The following is a 21,777-nucleotide window of genomic DNA, read 5'->3' on the forward strand; positions in this document are numbered from 1 at the left end:
AGATAATGTGAGTCTAATGGAAATATTAAGTCAAGTTTGTCATCAAGCAGTAAGCACAGATATCTAATATACCAACTAGACTACGATGTTAAGTGTCAATCAAAATAGTAATGTCAATAGTCATATTACTGGCTTGTTGCAAGACTATGAATGACTGATGACTGCTGCCTGATAACAGAGTGATAAAAGTGATAATTTTGCTTTAATAAACTGCGGTCGCCACTAGGCCATAAGTCGAGTAATTATTATTACATAAAACACTGCACTACGATTATCGCAGTCCTTATACCCGCTTGTATGTGTTAAATAACATAAACGCGAGTGAGTTTTAAATTGTAAATAAATATCATGGCTGAGAAACAAATAAAAAATCGTGTGTGCATTGTGGGTTCGGGTAACTGGTAAGGCTTATTAATAATATTGGTTTCTTGGTTAATATAACTTTAATATGATGACATAACGTTTGCTGAGTGTTTTGTAATAAATAATTATATAAAGTTACTATATATTTAAAAAAAAAATTTCTAGGGGATCTGCGATAGCAAAAATCGTTGGTAGAAATGCAGCGCGCCTTTCAAATTTTGAAGACAGAGTCACAATGTGGGTGTATGAAGAGATGATTGAAGGCAAGAAGTTGACAGAAATTATTAATGAAACACATGAAAATGTCAAATACCTTCCAGGTCATAAATTACCAGAGAATGTAGTAAGTATATGTTTAAGTAATAGTTTTTTCATTATCTGTAAGTAAATTAGGTAGGCAGAATTTTGCCTCTTTCAAACTAAAACAATTATCTTTTTATTTAAATGAGGCAATAGATGCAGCAAGGCCTTAACACAACCTGCCCCTTATATTAAACTTGAGATTTCTATATATATTACAATTTCCTTTATAATAATTCAATATTTTTGAATCTTTGTAATTACTTTTAAGACTTAAAAGAAATAAAGTAAGCTTAACTTTAATCTATAGTTATACATTTTATGTAGTTGTATAATTAAATTGCATTTTTTTAAATTTAGTTAAATTTAGTAAAAATTATTATAATTGTTGGATGACACTTATCTAGAGGTTACATCCATTAAGATAAACTCCAGTCTTTAACTTTCACTTGGAACATTTTATGTTGTCAATACTTATAATTCAATACATTTTTACTGTAAAAAATATGTCTATTATTAACTAATTTCATGTGTGTTGGATGTACATATCTGTTTCAGTTGTTAAATAAAAGCTCTATTGCTGAATATTATAACATATAATCTGTGATAAAGTTAATTATTTCTGATTTCCACAATTTGTACTAACTACAATTGTGATTGTTGAAAATTAAACAATCATCAAAGCCATCATTCAATTTACTGGTTTTATTAAATAGAGTTTAAACCAGACATAATAAATCTAGGTAATCTTAGAATTGCATTTACACTCATAAAGAGTAGAGCCTACTGAAGACTACTACAAAAATTACATGACAAACTCCACTATACAGCTTTTAGATATCCCGGTATTTAAATGCATTTACAGAGAAATATACTTATTTATAGGTTGCTGTACCAGATCTAGTGACAGCAGCTAAAGATGCTGATCTCCTGATATTTGTTGTGCCGCATCAGTTTGTGAGAACACTATGTTCTACACTTCTTGGCCAAATTAAGCCCACAGCAGCTGCATTATCACTTATCAAGGTAAGATTAAATACCTATTTAATGATTGACCCTATCACTGACGTCAATTAACACAGAGTTTTATAATATGATTATAAATACAATCTTCGGGTTAGGTTTTAAAATGTCAAACAGTGTGAGATTATTTTAAAAAAGAAATGCTTTTTAATCTTTATGTACCGCTACAATGTTTCAATTGTTATGTTAATGTGGCGATAAAATGTCGATGGCATTGAAAAAAGCGAGTATCGGACATGAGCCGTAACATATATTTATAGTGTGAACATATGACTTGGCGTCAACAATATGAGCATATGTGACCTTGGAATACATGTACCGCATATATTACGTTGTTAAAACGCGAAAAAATATTCTTCCTTAAAAAAAACTTACATAATTATAATCTTAAATCTATATTTAGTGACTCGAGTTATGTACATTGTAATAATTTCGCATTCATATCATTCTGATTAAATTAAGGTATAGTTTTTAACAATCATATAATAATATTTTACATATTTTAAAAGTTTTATACTAACCATAATTTAAATTACGTTTTATTGACCTTGGTGTAAAAATAATTACGAAAAAAATTGTTTTCTATTTATCTCTTATCGTTAAGTAAAACGTACATTTTATTACAACTAGATTAGAGAAAATCGATTTACAATGTTAATGGTTTGATAATTACGTTAATTATATATCACAATTACCATCCGCTCTGCATAGGGAAGTGGGCATCGTGTAAATTGGTCACACGTGGTGCCAATGCGGTAGGGTCGGACGGTAGGCGAGATCTGAGCTCATGTGCACTGTTAGAAGAATCTTTCATTATTTCTTCGTATTTACGCCTTTTTAATATGCACCGAAGTGGAATCTTATTCTTTTGTGTCTTGCGTTCTAGCTTACATCCGATTTAAATGAATTTTAAATTTTGACTTTTTTATGGGCCTCTCAATTACGTCAATGTCTAAAGTTAATTTGTCAGAAGATGGCAATAATTGTCCAAAATTGAATGGTTCCTTTCTGTTTCGGTCCCCGGCCACAGCCTTTGAATACGACATAACATTGTAATATTCACTTTAAAACAAATCAATAAAAGTGCGTTTACTAAATGACGGTACATATCGTCTTCCGATGGACACACATGACTGCATCTGTTTCATTCATAATTATTCTTAAGGAGTTAGTGGAGCCTAACACGCGTAGATTTTCTTTGTTCTACACGCTGTTCCTATCACGAAAATTTCCTGTGATTCGAACTCAAGCCATTACAACAATCTGACTCTTAGGCTAATACTGCTTTAGAGTCTCCTTATAATTGTCCTAAAATAGCTTAGCCTTTATTGTTATATCACAGGCGAGAACTGTTAGATAATATAATTTGGCAGGGCTTCGACATCGCTGAAGGTGGCGGTATTGACTTGATTTCGCATATCATTACAAGATGTTTGAAGATTCCTTGCGCGGTACTCATGGGTGCCAACATTGCGTCAGAGGTATGATAAATTTTATATAATACGACTTTAGAAAATGGTGGTTATCAGTTTGATGAATATGATATTTCTGCAAATAGAAAATATTTGAGTTTGATATTTTTAAGCTTCCAAGTGTGTATGTTTGTCCATATTTTGATTACACACATATAAATAATGTTTATATGTATTTGCAATTATTAAAATTTTCTTAATAACTTCTAACACAGTTTATAGATGTAATAAATTTATATTGTCGTCCAACGGTGATAGACATTTTAACTCAAATTCCATTTTTCTCTATAAATATGATCATATTTTTTTTACACACACTCATTTTTCTTACAAAAGCGTAGTATTATCCGTTTGAGTGTAGTGCAAATGCTATACGCTACACACTTTCGAAATTGGTCCTTCGGTTACGAAAATCCGTGACTTACTACAGTTTCTAATATATCTTATTTGATACAATACATTAAATATTTTTTTCTAACTTTTAAATTCGCACAGCAAACCTTTACCTTCGTTAGTCTGTTTCTATTTATAACGTTTCACCTTGGCCGTGTGTTTCGTTTAACGAGATTATTTAGGGCCGGTAACTCGGAGTTAAAATATATCTCGCATGAGGTGGATATGTTTGACTTTAGATCAATTTATGTTGACAATTGGGTCTAGTGACATAAATATATTCTAGAAAAGTAATAATGTCACTGAAAGGGACCAAATATCCTGGTTTGAGCAAGTGTCCCAAAACTTACGCACTGAGGTGTCTGCCGCCATTCACCAAGCTGTATGGAAGCTGCGGTGTCTTAATCTACCACAATGTCGGAAGCAATGACGATGCTCCATCAGAGGATAAATCTATTCCGTATCGAAAAATATAAAATGTCGATGCGTTCCTAAAACCTAAAATTAATTATACGTACGTAGTTCTTGACGTGACGTAAAGTGTTCATTCTACTGTCCGGTCTTAGACATTATTCCTAAGAGCTCAGATATATGCTCGCAAATTAACGTGAAAATCAAATACAGGTAGCAGAAGAAAAGTTCTGCGAAACAACCATTGGTTGTCGTGATGTAATGCTGGCCCCGCTGATGAGGGACATCATCCAGACAGAGTACTTCAGGGTGGTGGTCGTTGATGATGAAGATGCTGTTGAAATCTGCGGTGCTCTGAAGGTATGCAATTACTTTTTTATTGTTGTATGTATATGTAACTCTTAACGGAGCGCAAATATATTATCCTTGTCATATATTACAATTTGAATAATACCAGAAACTTATGTGTTATCGGCGGTACTATCGCTGTGTCTGTAGCGATCTCTTCTAGATCTTATGACAACCCTAATGAAATAAAACAGTAATAAAAAATAATATTTACAAAGTTTTAAGAACAGCATCAAGTGTCTTCTTAGTAAAGTTTAATATAAATTTACGGTAATACTAACTGTACTAAGCTTGTACACACGATCGACAGACCTAGCAGGTGAGTTGCCTATCGGTTTGGCTTCTGTTTTATAAATAAATCTTTTAAAATTAGATTTGTGGTCTACTTCGTCGAATATTGTTATATGAGATCCGGTAGACTATGTAGTATGGTCGAAAGACTAAAGCCTGGCCAGTTGGCGAAAAACAAAACAAGTGTCACATATGTTGCTATTATTTTATTCTGTGACATAAAACGCTTGCCGCGAATTTTTTCCCGCGCTGGGACTCATTAAGCAACTAAAAGTGCTGAAGTGAAGGGATCGCTTTAATACTTATTATCAGTTATCCACTCTAGATAAATGTTATCCCAGATAAATATTATTAGTTTCTTATCGATACTAATATCCTGTACACTGTAATTATTACATGGCAATATGTTATTCCATCGAACAGATTTTGTTGCAATTTTGTTTTAATTAACTGGACGTTAAATAGCAATATTCATAATCCTACCCCGAGATCTAGTGACTAGAGAAACGTGTGCCTGAAGTTCGCATGAGCTAAGGAGAATATAGTGTTTCGCGGCACAAACATTATGTGAACGATCAATGTTTTAAATTGAGACATGGCGAGGCGGGGCTCTCGGGCCACTGCTTGCATGTCTATAAAGCGTAAATTCGGCCCCACATAAAGTCTCACCTCTGGGCGGGAGCTCCCCAGTACCAGCTCCTTCGATACTCGAATCGTGGATGACCAGTCACTTTCTGAGAGGCTTGATCCCTGGGCGTTGCATAGAGCTGTGGGATCTCTGCATCTTATACCGCATTTAACATGTTCTGAGGACTTGTTCCGATTAATACCTACAGCTTAGTTTCATCATCGAACGTTGAGGCAGAATACAAAAACCCGTATCACCTCGACCGTCGTTCCACTACTGAGTGTTATTTAAGGCAGTTTTTTCCGCGCACCAACCAACCAGCTGCCACTGACTCGCGAGCCCTCTGGCATTGAGTGTCCATGGGCGTCGGTATCCCTTAACATCAGACGAGCCTCCTGCCCGTTTCCCCACTGTTCTATATAAATAATTTTTCACACACGTTTAACACACACCTTTACACAATTCATGTATATTTTTGGGTTTTATTTTTAGTTGTTACGTTAGTTTATAAGGCTGAACAATATCTTCCCGCGGTCTGTGGCTTCTACCACGAGACTTCTAGAGGACTCTCACGAAAATTTTACCATACCTGCAGTACTACAAAATTAACTATAAATAATTCAGCTACATGATAATACCTTACGCTAATCTTTATACTATTATCTTTACTGCTAATTATCAAGAATAGTAATTAATTATAATTCCTATAATTGGATTGTTCTACTGATCTAAGGACATGTCTTGGTAGAGCAGTGTTTATTAACCTTGTGCCACCTTATCATTTCTTAACTACTTATGTAACATTCATAATTTGTATTATTAATAAATGGAATAGTTAAGAAACTTAAATGATATCTTTTAGAAAGAAATTACCAGGAAATTGTTAACGAAATACAGAAAGTAAATTTTCAAACATCATTAAAAGCTGAAATTAAATTAACAAATAAATTTTCTAATAGACCCCGTTAACAATTGCCTTGCTACCATTGGCCTCAAGTTGGGAAACGCTACTTTTAGAGGAATGTCCTAATAGATTTTTGTTGTTTGTTTATTTATTATTTCAAAAATAAATTTTAATAATCCTATATTTAAAAAGAAATCTGTAAGAGCACTGTTGGTCTAGTGGCTTTGACGTGTGACTCTCATCCCTGTCGTAGGTTTGTTTCTCGCCTGGGCCTTAGATACAAAACTTATTAAAATTCGTAATCATGAAATAGAAACAGGAATCTAAGCCCATACCTAAAAGTTGCGCCATTGGCTGTTTATATTCAATTTCTTTGAACCGAACCAGTCACAACCGAGCAGTCAGTTAATAAACTGATATTTACCGTGTATGATAAGAAATTCGCTATTCGCGTTATGATTAGTTAAATATATGTCTGGAGAGATATATCTTCACAATATGTACATCGTCATAGCGGGCGATTAGTGGGCGTCATAGGAGTAAAGTTCAATCTTTATAATCATGACATGAAAATTAACATACAGTATTTAATTTAGATTGATTACTTTTAACATTACAAATAACACTTTAATAATAACGAGCAGCGGTTTCAAGGCAACGATCTGACTTTTAATCACAATCGACTCAAACACAATTCACATAGACCCAACTCGGTCTAACGTCTCATCACCACAATGTTTACCTGAATACTCCATCAGACTATACTGCGTTCCCTGAACGTACTGACCAAAGTCAAGATGGCGCCTTCGAGGCATTTCCTTGGCTCTAATTGGTCGTAACAATATTCATATTTTTATTCGTTAAAAAAAGATTCTAAATTATAAAACAATTCAAATTAAATATTAGAAGTAATAGAAGGAATCTCAATTATTAACCAAAGTAACAATAATAATAATCTTTGATCAATTGTCTCCAGCAGAATGTTATATGGCGTCAACAATCACCGTTAAATAGTAAATTAATTTCCCCTTTTGTATTAAGTTCATCTAGAAGAGTACACTGGAGTTGTTGACATCCCCAGATATACGTTCGTCGTTCGTCGTCGTCGGTTCGTCGTTTCTTATAAAAACAGGAAAGGCGAGGAGGTTCTAGTTACCTTCTATCTTTCCTAAATAGTAAGCTGCGGTAATCTCCCGGAAAGGCGTGTCCTCCAATAGGCCACATCTCACTTAACATCGGGTGGGTTGTGGCCAAAGGTCTGTCCAGTTTCGTATATAAAAAAATCGGACCGTAAAACATAAGTAACGTTAAAATTTGAAGAATTTTAATGTAATTATTATTTACATTAAAATTCTTCAAATTTTAACGCCTTGAACTTGCCTTGAACCAATATTATTTTGAAAAAACTAAAGAAATCTAAATTGTAATTGACTAAATGATGTGGTGAATTAATCTATTAGAGGTATTTTTATTTAAAAGGGTTCCCAAATCTTACACATAGTGCATTGTTATAATGAACAAAAGCATTTTTTGTAGTATACATTTATAATTTAATCAAATATTTGAAAGTTATCAATGGATATTCAGATTTAAAAATCTTGTGTCACTAAACAATAATTCGTCATTTTAAAAGGTTAAATATTCCTTATGTTTCTAGACACTAATATGTAAATAACGTTATGTAATATGTATGTTATTCGACCGTAATGTTATAGTCAGTACCTTTATACAGTTGTAGGATCAAATTACGTCCTACACATGCAAAATTGTCACCAAACACCAGTTAGGTTTAAAAGAACCAATCAATATAATGATAGAGACAATTATACGACAGTACCTTCCCTTGTGCAGAGGTTTTTGCGCAGAGGAATCAGTCAAGTAGTCCTGTAGTCCACATATTAAGATGGACTACCCATTGCTGTTTTAAGGCGTTTGCGTAAAGCAAAAACAAATGGCCTGATGTATTACGCCTGACATTTTAATAGTTAAATTTGATTATATTATCACTTCGATTATAAGCACGCACGTTGGTAATGCTAGAGAAATTTGTTTACATGGTTATCATGTGAGCATGTCTAGACGGTATGACGGAATCACGACAGCTTCTATGATGTTTTTGGACGTTTATGGCTAATTTGTAGTAAATTTTTGAGGACCGGGAAGTGTCTAGCAAACCTAAAAGATGAATTAAATTAATGTACTTTCAGAATATAGTGGCTGTTGGTGCTGGCTTCGTGGATGGTTTAGGGTTCGGCGACAACACGAAAGCGGCGGTCATCAGACTTGGATTGATGGAGATGATCAAATTCGTCGATGTGTTCTACCCGGGCAGCAAACTTAGCACCTTCTTCGAGTCATGCGGTGTAGCCGATCTTATTACTACCTGTTATGGTGAGTAAAATTGCATAAGTTCTTTATTTATGTATAAGTAAGTATATGTGGCCCTTGGGCCAGAAGCACTGTTTCACAGATCCCCGTTATCAAAGACGTTGCGCCTACTGAATGCTGGCTCCGACTGTATATATATACTCGCAGAGTGAATTAATGGTAGCAATATTGTGTATCTTATGTGTTTAATATTATATACTGTATTACATTTTATTTTTCTCGACATTGGCATAGTCTGTGAGGATAATGTATGTATTTCGGTAATAAATAAGGCTTATATTTGAAAACACTTAGACAATATACACATCCAAATCAGATTACATTGATAAACAAAATGTATGAAAGAGAAACAGTACATGAATTAATGAAAAAAGAAAACTGAAAACGACAATTTAATATTTAAAAAATTTAATTGTTACTACTGGTAAGTATAGTCACGGTCTGAATATAATATTAAAGCCTTTTTTATTTCATATTAAGTAACATGTTAGTACAGATACCGGCAAACATCTTGAACAAATGTCCTTGCCTGCGCAGAAGCGAGTTTTAGGTATCACTTGGAGGGGTGAAGGGGACGGCGGGTGAGTGACGTGTCGATCGCGTGATTGGGAAATCAGTTGACGTTTGCATTCCGCGCTGCGCAAACTTTCCCCCACTCCCTTGTTTAATGCTCAAGAAGTTTGCCGGTATATGTACCTAATATTTATTTATTTATTTTGTAATCCTACAGTTAACATATAATATATGACTAAAAACAATTATATTAAAGATGGAATTCATAATATATACAAAAAGGTTATGAAAGGAAAAGATCAATAAAAAATATTGAATACATTAATAGATTTAACTGAGTAAAACTTATTTGAGCTGTGTGTGTATGTAGGTGTGCTAATGATGCAGGTTTTTGGGTGGATATTCTTAATACACCTTTTAAACATAATCCTCTATAACTAAAAAAGTGTTTGTATTTTCTTGTAGTAGTAATCGTGTTACAATAATGAAATATAACGGGAGCAACGAAGTAGGCATTCTGGTACAAAACGTATCTTGTGATTAAACAACTTCATAGATTTTCTATATGTGGACTGTCTTTAATGAAAATCATTAGTATGAAGCGTGAACACTACGTCATTATTGACGAAACCCAATTTGAATTTTATGTACAATGTCCGAAGATGATTGATTTTGCATGGATTAGCGCGAATCTATGAAACTGGAACTCTTTTCCATTTTACCGACCATATGTTTTATAATAAATACTTTTAAAGCATTATTATTTGCTTGCCTTCAAAAAAACTTGTTGGAAATTTTAAATAAATTATTTATAATATGATAGGTGGCAGAAATCGTCGTGTAGCTGAAGCGTTTGTGAAGACCGGCCGATCGATCAAGGAGCTCGAAGACGAAATGCTTAATGGACAGAAGTTGCAGGGTCCCATCACCGCTGAGGAGGTTAACCACATGCTTGCCAACAAGAATATGGAGAATAAGTAAGATCATTTAACATTGTTTGAATTTTAGATACCCACATTATCTTTGAGTAATGTAGGTATTTTTTCAATACCTTACTGCGGGTAGAGGACGTTGTGACGGTTCAGAAATATATATTTTATGTTAAGTTAACTATCTTGGGTTTCTAGATATTTGACATTAACGATAATTAAAAATAAGTACATTCTTTACCACTCTTTCTCGTGACAAAACTCCAAATGATATAGCATAGATAATAGATGCGCTATCAAATGAAACTAATGTGATGTTTATATGGTGTTTAAATTTTTCAAAAATACATACAATTTTTTCTGAACCGCCACTACCCATTCATTACGCCACACTTCGTACATGTATTTGTATGATAGTTTGATTATACGTAACTATATTATATAGTTCATTCTGCTATATCATATAATATTACGTCATTTACCAATCAAATTCAACATTATACCTATACAAGAGAAAGTGCAACTAGGATTATTAAATGAAAACTACTGTACAGAAAATTACCTCAAAACAATTAAAACTCACTATCACTACTCAACACGTAGAAAATTAAAAAAACGAATTTCCATTACCCAAATACAATAATTTATATGGAAAAAAACATTAGATTACATTATTCCAAATTTAATAAACTCGATACCAGCTACACTTCTTAACAAACAAACAATATTAAATTTAAATTAGAAAATACTACATAAGTCAAACAATTATAAATTATGCATAACAAAGATTATGCTATATACGTCATTAAAACATATTCGAATATAGGAAATTCTCGTCAAGTACTGGTTGCTTGCATGCGGCTATCTTTGGCGCGTCAATGTTTCAATTGGTTTATGATTTGATTGTTATAATGTTATAGTTTATATGTCACTGGCCTTAGTTATATATGTTAATGATTTAAATATGTTCGACGTCTGGTGGACAGAAAAAAACTGTGTACAGTTTGTGTTCCTTTATATGAAGATCATTTATAAAATAAATAAATAAATTATAATTTAATATATACAATTTACCACAGTATTTCTGATAATAGTCAATGAATACGAACAGCCTCGCATCAACGTCTTGACCGTCAATATAAAATGCTTCTAAATTAACAGCCAGTTCTCAAATTAGGGGGTGAAATGGGAGCTGGCTCCAACTCAAACTAAAAATAACTTAATCCAAATGGGTAACCAAGTATACTTATGAACGTCAACGGAAAAGAACTTCTTTTCTGTTCTAAATTTAATTTTTATAATACATACATAATTGATTCTAAATTTACATTTACTATTATTTTGCAAGTCAAACATGTAGAGCGGGCAATAAACTCTTCACCACTCATTGTTATCGCCAAGTTTTGATTCATTTGTTTGAACTGGAGCAAATCAATCCCAAGGATAATTTAAGTAATCGTCACATTTATAAAAGGCTTTATTGATAATTTATATAAATCTTTAATTACGCTTAGGAGTTAGTTGTAAACCCAACGTTGCTCTTGTTCAGTTTTTTTTTATTACAATGTTTGTAGGGACGTGTGACCACGCGACACAGATTATTAAATAAAGCTTAAAATTGAAATTAAAAGTATTTAGATTATTAAGCCTCATTTATTCCTTGAAAAATTTACAAAATATACACACACATATTATATATACATTTTTTTTTCAAGGACCTCTTATTGAGTATATGCCTCCTCCAATTGGCTCCATCTCTGTTTTAAGATAACAATAATTACTTATAATGCGTTCTTAATTTTTTGCTGCTGACCAATACAAGCGTTGAAGTCTCTTATCAGAATAGAGATTTTTTTGCTTTGATCAATAGCATGTTGGAGTTGGTCGTACAACAACGTGGTGTACCTGTATCATTGGTGACGCTAGTAGGAGAATATGCTTGAATAATTGATTAAAATATGATTGCTATAAAACTATCAAAATAATAGAAAACCGACGCCATGTAACCCTTTACTTTGGCCGTAGTGAAAAAAAAGTATGCTCTTTTAAAAGTATTTAGCTACATAACATTAAAACATAGTTACGCGAGCCCCGTGCAAAGTCTAATTTTATTCATTGAATAGTTGGCAAGTTCGCTATCGTGTAAATGTTTATCTACAGTAACATATTTGGAAGTTGATTGCTCAGTTGTTTTTTTTCGGTATGTATGTGTCAAATATAAAATTATTTTTCGAGATGTCTCATTGAAACACGTTACCATTACAGATTACATTGAAATCACATACACAACATTAACAGGAATAGATTGCAATATTGACAAAAAGACTGTTTCCAACATACTGGTACAGGAACTGACATGAAGCAAACATTTTGTCAGTTCACTTAACGGACAATTAAAACGTCTGTAAATCTATGCAGATCGTTAATTATTTCCATCATCTGTGCCCGTTACAAAAGGTTAGTTTTCGTAGACAGTACGACTAGTAACGACTGTCGATGTCGTGTCCTAACGTCCCTAAGTCCTAGGCACTGGTGCACTGCCGGATTGTTTGGTTACAATGGTTGTTAAAAAACTAATTTAGTAGATTGTGAATGGCTATAAAATTATTAATTATCTATGACTATCCAGTTTTCTCTTGCGTCATTCTCACTCTCAAACAGCACTCATGTTACAAGGACGATAGTCAGATACTTATTAAAGTATATTGTAGAAAAGACAGATGGGAAAATAACACGAGAACTTGAGATGGCGCAGCGCTAAACAGATCCATGCAACTGGCTAACAATCGAGTAGCCCGCAATATCGCAGCACTAGGGAATGCAATCCCGACTCGAGATCCCGCGGGATTGATCCCGAAATTTTCGGGATCTCGTATAGTTTGAAAAAAAATCACATGACTGAATACGATGAAAACTGCATGTTTGTGATGGTGAGGTTAGTTAAAATAAAATATTATTTGAAAGAAAACAAAAGCCTTTATCCTTTAATATTACTAACTAAACAACTAACAATTTTAGTTACATGAACATAATCAAAACAAAAGTAAAGGTATAGCTCAAGGAGATTAAAAAGTGATTGAAATTCGGGTGATTTTGAAAGTAACTTCTAAAAAAAGGGTATCTTCTAAAGTGTCTCAAGAGTGCTATCTGCTAACCGGCATCTAATGTCCAATGCAATGTACCCTATGTATTGTTCAATGTCGCGTGAAGCGTCCCGAGCGGATGTGTGTAGAATCACTGACCATTGCAGCCCAATCCCGTCAATCTCGAACGGGATCTCGTCATATTATGCTTCGGGATTGATCCCGAAAACTTACACGGGATCTCGCTAGATCGAGATCCCGGGATTGCATTCCCTACGCAGCACACAAGGGGACTCTTCTTCTTTCGTTCTTTTGAAGAAGCCCGCATATGGGTCCGCCAAGCGTCCACGAATATACACTAAATACATAATAAAATAATCGGCGAAAGCTCTTCATGGAGTTGCTGAAAACGTCCACCTTCATCACATTCCCAATGCATACTCGTCGGGTATAGCTACTTTCGATCTGTCCCTTCTGCAGTACGTCCTGGATCTGCGGTTTTTGTGTGTGTGTTTATGTCAACATTGTATTAAAAAGTATTTAAAAAAAGTTCTAGCGCAGAATATATATACTTTTACACTATAACGTTATAATTGAATGTCGCTTATATATAAATAAAATTGATCAAGATTCAAAAATAGAGCTGGCGTGCATCCACTGACAGTAAGGTCAATGGTTTGAGATGTCATTGTCATTTTTAACCGACACTTAATAGTGGAAGGTTGTTTATTACAGATTCATCAAACCTAACCTTGATCACTGAAGACATATATTCCATTTGAGAAGCGAAAATAATTAGATATTGCAGTCTTAATATATATAAAATTGACCGTATTCAACGAAGAGCGAGTCAACGACCAGGTACTTTCCGTACGGCTCGATCCCTCCGCTTTGCGTAAAGATGTGGTGTCTCTCTGCATCTTCTATCGCATTTACCACGGAGAGTGTTCAGAGGAGTTGATCGGAGTTTTTGATAGAATTTGATTTGATTATACAATATGCCTATATTACGATTTATCTTAAGCCTTAAAATTGGCTTCACTTTCGGCGATTACCTCTTCATCTGCGTAAAATTTCTTTTCAGTGAGCATTCTCTTGAGGTCTGAGTACAGGATAGTTGATGGGGGCCAAATCAGTAGATTTTTTTAATATTTTAGGACTTAAGTTATTTCATGATACACTTATTATCCTGTGTTAGTAAATATCTTTATCAGTATACTAGCAACCCTCTCCGGTAAAGACCCAAGGCTTGCCATCTTTCTCTATCCCGAGCTATTTGGATCCATTAAGGACCTGAGATTTTTTTGATGTCATCCCGTCTGCCTGAGTAGCGTTTGCCTGGTGGGCCTCTCCATGTAGTTACTGTTTCGATTTGAGAGGCGCGCTAGATCCAAGATCTACAGAATAAGATGGAATAAATTCACATTTATTATAATTCAACAGCTTTAAGCACTGCTTACATATTTTAATATATTATTTGCTTGGATAAGTAAATTCTGAATATTTGAAAAGTAGTGTTAATAAGATTATCATTAAACACCTTTAAATGGTATATATTTGTGTAATTTAAAATGATAATTTACACGAGTTAGTTCAGTGGCGGTTGTTAAAGATATGTGCAGATTTATGTTAAATGGAACACCTTGTTTAAATCTGTGTAACAACTGGCTTTAATAATTATAACTAAGATAGTATTAGGGGTAGCTGGTTGCGACGCTAGGTTAAGAAAAAGATAACTTGACTTATTGAAGAGTTACACACAGACACTTATGTTATTGGAGTTATCGGAAACGAGAATTTTAAAATACAATTTATGAGAGTGGCAAAAACTAAAGGGCTCATAACTTCAAGTCTGTGATATTATTTACATTTATTTTGTTTACGCTTTTAATTATTTACAAGTATATATATATATGTAACTGAACTACGTTAAATAACTCACGTAAAAGACGTGTTTACGCATGGTAGGACGTATGTATTTCCTGAAAAAGATTACTTGAAAGCGTAAGGCTGGCTTCCTTATTTAGAATTTTAATTGTTCATGCAAATTTGAGTGGCGTGGCGAATCTCATCTCTGAGGTCGTAGGTTCCACGGCTGAGCATCAATCTATATGCGCATGTAACATTCACTCGAACGGTGAAGGAAAACCCCAAGAGTAAACCTTGCCGGCGACAGCGTGTGTCAAGCACAGGAGGCTGATCACCAACTTGCCTATAAGACAAATGATTACGAAACAGATCCAAAAATCTGAGGCTCGGACCTAATTTATCTGTCTAAGATCTAAGATTTTATGTTTCAGGTTCCCGCTCTTCACAGCTGTCTTCCGTATCTGCCGTGGCGAGTTGAAGCCCAATGATTTCATTGATTGCATCCGGTCCCACCCCGAGCACATGTAAGCACACGTTCGCAATTAACCGTAGTAATGGGCAATCTTTGATACAGATTATTTAGAGAAGAGCATATAAGAAATATTATTTGGATAGAAATTGATTTAAATATTCGAGAGCGATACAAAGATTAGAGCGGTTACAATTTTTCCATATCATTTACGTCAATTTGACAATTGACATTTTTGTTTACATAATCTGTGCCGACAATTGGAACGCGATGAAATAAATTAGATATAAATAATTTTTGTATGAGCAGCGCTCTGTTGTTATATAAGCTAAGGCTAGCTCAAGAGTAGATTATTTCATTTAATAGAGAATTATTAAAAGAACTAAATAACAGATAATTACTGACTAATACGATGATTGAGCAGTGTTGGCCTAGTGGCGTCGTAGGTTCCAAACCGGCTTGCCTTAGGCCTAAGGCCTAAGTCTACTTTATTAAATTACATTTTTAATAACGTCGTAGAGAGACGACAAAAAAATCACGATTGTGAAGTTTATACAATTTTATTTGAGTTAAATGTTGTGATGTTTGTATTAAGACGTTAATTCCCGTTATTTTTGAATTATTATAATATATATGCCGTTTAAATTATGGTATAAAAGATTGCCCGCCTGGTAGCTAGTTGTAAATAACAGCAAGATTATGTTTATACAGGGTGCTAGTACTTATATACTTATTTTGTGCGAATTTGAATGACTAGGATGACCATTAAAAATATTTCTAATATTTTATCCTAGAAATATAAAAATTATGGTCATACAAGTCATTAATATTAACCCTTTAACATAGATTACGAGTGACTATTAGTGATTAGCATGTAAATGATGTATTGCTGACACCTGCATTATTGGAACCCGAAATGGGGGTAATCTAAAGTAGACATAGATAAGAGATATTGATAATGATTGCGAAAGTATTGCGTCAGTAAAGCTAAAGTAAATTTTAAATATAGAATATATTAAAGGTATAAAATCTAACCTCTTCATTCATATATTTTAATATTTGGTCTATGGATAGAGTTCAGCTCTATTGTCAACTGTCAGAGTTCATTTAAAACTTAGTCTTATTTTAAGTCTATCATTAACCTTTGTTACCGTCGTTGTTGTCCCTAAAGAAATGATATATGACCAATAAGGGACTGTTTTTACCTAAACACAATATAAGTGTATTAAAAAACAATGCTACGTAACACTTAGTTCAAACTCCCTTCCGCCTCTGCAAGGTATCGTAACGTAACAAGCTCTCGAACTACTACAAATTTGTAAAACAAATCAAATTTATTTAGTTTTCTGTTTATATTACGCAAATACAAATTTATTGATTTATATGAATAAAGAGTTTAAATGTTAATTGAAAAAAATCGCAATCTTTATTGAAAATAAGTACATTAAAATAAGTACAGTACATTGAAAGTAAGTAACATTTTAATCCTAGACATGTTGTTATCTTTAGAGTTTAATTAAATCATGTTGAGAAATGTAATTTTATTTAATTTTTTATTATAAGTATAATTGCCAACGGTGTTTGAGTTATAGGATTTAATAGACAAACAATCAGATTGGTAATGAAAATATTGATATATAGCCCTCTTAAAAGTATAGATTTTTTAGCCTCTTAATCATAAACGTAGGTAAATAAATGTGTCAAAAACTTAATAATTGCTTTAATTTAGGCTTAGTATATGACGAACGAAAAGTATGTATATTAGTATGCAGACATATCGTAGATATAATAATAACGTTAGGTTAGGTTACCCTATCCAAAATATCCCATATACACCCTCCTATAAATCAACGTCAAGTCGGAATTGAGTACCTCTATACCTTATGGTTAACCTTAAAAAAAATGTTTAGTTAACTTACAGTTATTACTAGTGACAAAAATATGACGCATTTATTCCCAATTCTAAAATGGTATAACAATGGTTTTGTAAGTGTAAACAAAAAGAAAAAAAAATGCCTTATTTTATCCCGGGAAAAGTAATTTATGGTTATATCATTTATCCTAGAAATAAATAAAATTATGGTCATACAAGTCATCAATATAAACCCTCTAACATAGATTATGAGTGACTATTAGTGACTAGGATGAAAATAAGAGACCTGCATTATTGAAACCCTAAATAGAGGTAATCCAATGTAGGCATAGATCATCACCCTTCACATCGACTTGACGTTGCAACACCTGTATATAAAAATATATATTTATACATACATACACTGATGTTAAATACATTTTTACTTCTATTTCTATAGTATAACGATAATTCAATTTGCAGATTTGCACCTAAGAATATAAGCATTTACTAACGAATTACATTGATGGCCATTGCTTTATATGCATGATTTGTGACTAATGCTTTTTAATTAAATATTTTTATTGTATTTTTGTTTCATTTTTACTTATATAACATTTTAAATCATTGAACATTCATTTAATATTTAACTCACATTTTAGGAAACCGTTGGCGCCAAAATGCTCTCTGTGACGACTGAAGCTATTTGTGACAGTGACATTTTATCATTCACTTCAAGTTCCATTGTTGTGTCATTAAGCCCCGAGTTGCTATTGGTCCAAAATTCTAATGTCATAATAACCTTGACACTAAAGGTAATGGCGCCAACAATGTCAGTGCCAAAATTAGTGTCATTTTATTTTTTACTAACATTGTTTAATGGTTACATTGATATATTTTATTGACTAAAGTAACGACTCGGGGCCTACGTGTTGTTCATTATTTCGTGTATTATTATACATAGTAGCCGCCGTGAAAAGGAAATACACATACAAATCGAGTAATTATGTATGTATAGTTTGAAACTATCTTTTTTTAGAAGAATACTTATAATAATATTGGACATATAATATTTTTGTGCCTTGTGCATTGTTTATACAAAGTAAGTTTTAAAAGTGCAATATTGTGGATGATTTGTTGAGTCTGTGGACAGTAAATAAATAGATTACTTCTCTTATGCTACGAATGGTATTTTTTTTTTACAAAAAGATCTCGTGATATTTAAGAAGTAAAATATAGAGTATATTTAGTAAAAAAGGACTATTGCCATAAAACGTATAAATCGATAAATTACGGATGAAACAGCAGCATTATCCTCTTATATAAAAATCTTTTTTTTTAATGTCTAATTGCACCGTCATAATTAAAGTACTTATGCGTCTCCTTTTATTACATCGTAAACATAATTTGACAGAAACTACATGACTTAAAAGAGTTAACGATTAACTTGATAGTCATTTCGCTTTAACAAAGTCGTAAAACACTATTACGACTGTTTTAATGTTTTCTCATATTTGACTTGCTTGGGTGTTGTAGGTACTACAAATGTAAACATTTTTCTGATTTTTTGCAAAAGGTTTTATTGTATAGAAAAACACGTGGATCGCACCAAACATAAAGCCAGTTTTAGTTTAGATTGTAATTCTACCAAATAATCATAAAAGTTGATGCGACAGTTAAAACATATAATATTTCCGTGAATAAAGTGGTAAAAGATTATTACGTTCTAAACATTCGTCAAAATGTGCCATCGTAATGTACGGTTGTCTGTAATTTTGTTTGTACATGGAAACAATTTCCTCATTTGCTCTTCAATCTAATTAGATAAATTACTGTCATATATATGTAGATATTTTTAAGTATTTACACTAAATACATAACGTTTAAATCGTCGAATAGCAAAAATAGCTTTAATTTGATTGTATGATATACAATCAAAGCTATTTATATACTTTTACGACTTACTTCTCCGTGGTAAGTGAGTTATTAACTTATTTTGTTCTATTACAACACGTGGCAACAGTTCGGTCCGTATTTTTTAACACGCGTCTTCAATGAACCACTATATTATCTAAAAAAAATAAGTAATGATTTTTGTTGTGGCAAAATTTACCGCAATAGTCCTTTAATTATTAATAATAGTGAGTATATAAAGGCAAAAATTGGGATAAGGTTTCGGTAGCTAAGTTTTTTTTAAGGATTTTTTGTTACCTACTCATAGATATATGTCTAAAAGATGAGATACAGTGAAGACGCATTTTATCATTTCATCCTACCATTTTTGTTAAGCATGATTTATATAAAACTTTAAATAAATGCATTTTTTATTTCTTTAACAATCATTATTTACTAACAAATCATTTTTTTTCTAACACATCGTCTTATTGAAACAAAAATACATCTTAGTTTCGAGTATCAAACAAACTAATCACCATAGCCCATGGATGACAAAAAATTAAAAAAAAATATTGCACAGTATACATATAATGTATGTTTACCGGATATAAAGCGAGTGCATTGCCATTTCATTTAATCAAAATTATGTTAGTCTTGAATTTATATGGCAACACTTCAATATGACAATAGAGTTATTATGTCAACTCGATTGGCTTAAAGGTCTCGTTACCAGGCCATAAAATTATTATATAAAAAAAAATATGTCAACTCGATGCAGTTATGCCAACTTGGGGGATTTCCAAAATCAAAAAACTGCTATTTTATACGACTTGAATGTATTTTTAATTTGTCCTTAAAATTACCTCTCAAACTGAGTATACATCGAGTTGGCATAAATTGGCAGTCTCTCGCTGACGAGAATCGTTGAAAAACCATCAAAATATAGAGTTACGTCAGTTAAGAAAAGCTGTTATACCCGTTAAATTTCGTGTTACTCGGACAACAAGTGTTCGATACACTGTGTATCGAATACATTCTCAATATTGAGTATTTTCAGGATTCGAGTTGTTAGGAAATCTCATTGCTGCATTTGTTAGTTGAGGTAAGACAGGCTTCTGCGTTGTTCTATGTGCTCAAATATGCCTCTTAGTTAACAACACTCAGTTTAAAAAAATGTAGGCGCTGAAACGTAAGGGCGTTTTAGTATTTCGTATTGGAAGCCAAATTTGATTTGTATTCGTGTTTACAGGCACAAATAATAATTGTTTTTAAAGTATGCAAATACCACCACATAAGCCCAGCTGGTTGATATCTTGAAACAAGGTATCATCATCTTTGAGTAAATAAAAACTTTTTTCAGTAAAATAAAAACTTTTCTATAGACTTAGGTTTGCATTTATACATAGTTTAGATAAAATTGTGTCTGACATTTGTCTTAGTATGTTTCGATATAGGAAATAGTTCACAATTTTTTTCATGTCCTAACAAGTGTCTTGTGTGTATAGAGTAGAATAATTTGTGTCAAAATGGTAAGTACTGAATGGTTTTCCTGTTTTCTATAAAGCATGAATAACTTATGCATTCCAATGCATGTAATTTTTAAACTGTTTTTAAACATTAAAATAAACAAACAAATCGTTTAAAATCATGTATTTATTTCCAGGGTTAGAGTTTAAGAGATGCCGATCAGCATTACATGAAATGTATGTTTGTAGTTTACGTGTGATTGTTATAGTGAAGTAAAAAAATGCTCATATATTAGATCGATATAACATCAAGGCAGGGGCGAAACATCTTCCAGCAGCTGATATTCTTCATCGGACGTCCGCCGTTCCACGACTGAGCGTTTTTCAAAGCAATTTTTGTCGTGCACCACCGCTATGTGGATTGTGGAACCAGGTGCCCACTGCAGTATTTCCGAATCAATTCGACTTGAAGGACCCCTTCAAGAAAAGAGCGTACCAATTCTTGAAAGGTCAGCAAGGCACTGGCGTACCCTCTGGCATTGAGTGTCCATGGGCAGCGGTTATCACTTAACATCAGGTTCCTGTAACATAAAAAAAAACAATGTGTTTGTGTGTCAGCTACGACGCACGATTGGAGTTTACTCCTTACGAACGATAATTATGATATATATCGAATAGAAAAAAAGGGTAAATAAATGAACGCATCTGCTAAAATGATAAGAGAAACAAACATATATCTGTAATTATTCGGATTATTTATATTACTTCAATAAAGCGTATTACATAAAGTATGTACAAAACAATATAAATTATAATAATAATAACAATAATAATTGTGTTCAATTTATACAAATCCAATTTTAGATGGAATCATTCTTTTACACGTTCAATCCTACAGATATATATGTTTGTCTCTTTCTACGTAACGCCTCATCTTTTCGTATTACACTTGATTTTACTCCTCATAAAATTTCCGTACCGGGCCTTATAACTCAAATCGTTTCTTAAGGAGTAAACTCCAATAAAAAAGGAAATAATTAGGGGTAAAAATTAGTGTATGGTTTTACTTACTTTTACTTTGTGACCCTGACGCTCGCTCTTACTTCTACTACGTATTAGTTAGGAAATTATATAAAAGACAATGATTAATGTATCTAAAACCTTTGCCAACGTTACGTT

The 21,777-nt window shown here is 32.9% G+C and overlaps 1 protein-coding gene across 4 annotated transcripts; it reads left to right on the plus strand.

The window, feature by feature from the left end:
* The first annotated feature begins 150 nt into the window (after positions 1-150).
* On the plus strand, positions 151-21,236 carry LOC123708183 (glycerol-3-phosphate dehydrogenase [NAD(+)], cytoplasmic). Of its 4 annotated transcripts, XM_045658741.1 has the most exons (10): positions 151-401; positions 529-706; positions 1,549-1,689; positions 3,060-3,167; positions 4,176-4,322; positions 8,341-8,524; positions 9,858-10,011; positions 15,347-15,439; positions 20,190-20,234; positions 20,796-21,236. In XM_045658741.1, the coding sequence occupies exons 1-9, from the start codon at positions 349-351 to the stop codon at positions 20,227-20,229; spliced, it is 1,098 nt and encodes a 365-aa protein (XP_045514697.1). In that variant the 5' UTR covers positions 151-348; the 3' UTR covers positions 20,230-20,234; positions 20,796-21,236. The 4 variants fall into 4 exon arrangements, with proteins under 4 accessions (XP_045514697.1, XP_045514716.1, XP_045514725.1 ...); XM_045658760.1 differs by lacking the exons at positions 20,190-20,234; positions 20,796-21,236 and adding an exon at positions 17,720-17,825; XM_045658769.1 differs by lacking the exon at positions 20,190-20,234 and having other exon boundaries at positions 152-401; positions 20,796-21,234.
* The last annotated feature ends 541 nt before the right edge of the window (positions 21,237-21,777 follow it).

This window comes from Pieris brassicae, chromosome 1 (genome assembly GCF_905147105.1).
Source record: "Pieris brassicae chromosome 1, ilPieBrab1.1, whole genome shotgun sequence".
NCBI lineage: Eukaryota > Metazoa > Arthropoda > Insecta > Lepidoptera > Pieridae > Pieris > Pieris brassicae.

Excerpts from the sequence above, each read along its gene's own strand:
- LOC123708183 (XM_045658741.1), top strand. The coding sequence starts at position 349 with ATGGCTGAGAAACAAATAAAAAATCGTGTGTGCATTGTGGGTTCGGGT. Across the intron at positions 3,168-4,175 it reads GTGCCAACATTGCGTCAGAG|GTAGCAGAAGAAAAGTTCTG; the intron begins GTATGATAAATT and ends AATCAAATACAG. Across the intron at positions 4,323-8,340 it reads AAATCTGCGGTGCTCTGAAG|AATATAGTGGCTGTTGGTGC; the intron begins GTATGCAATTAC and ends ATGTACTTTCAG.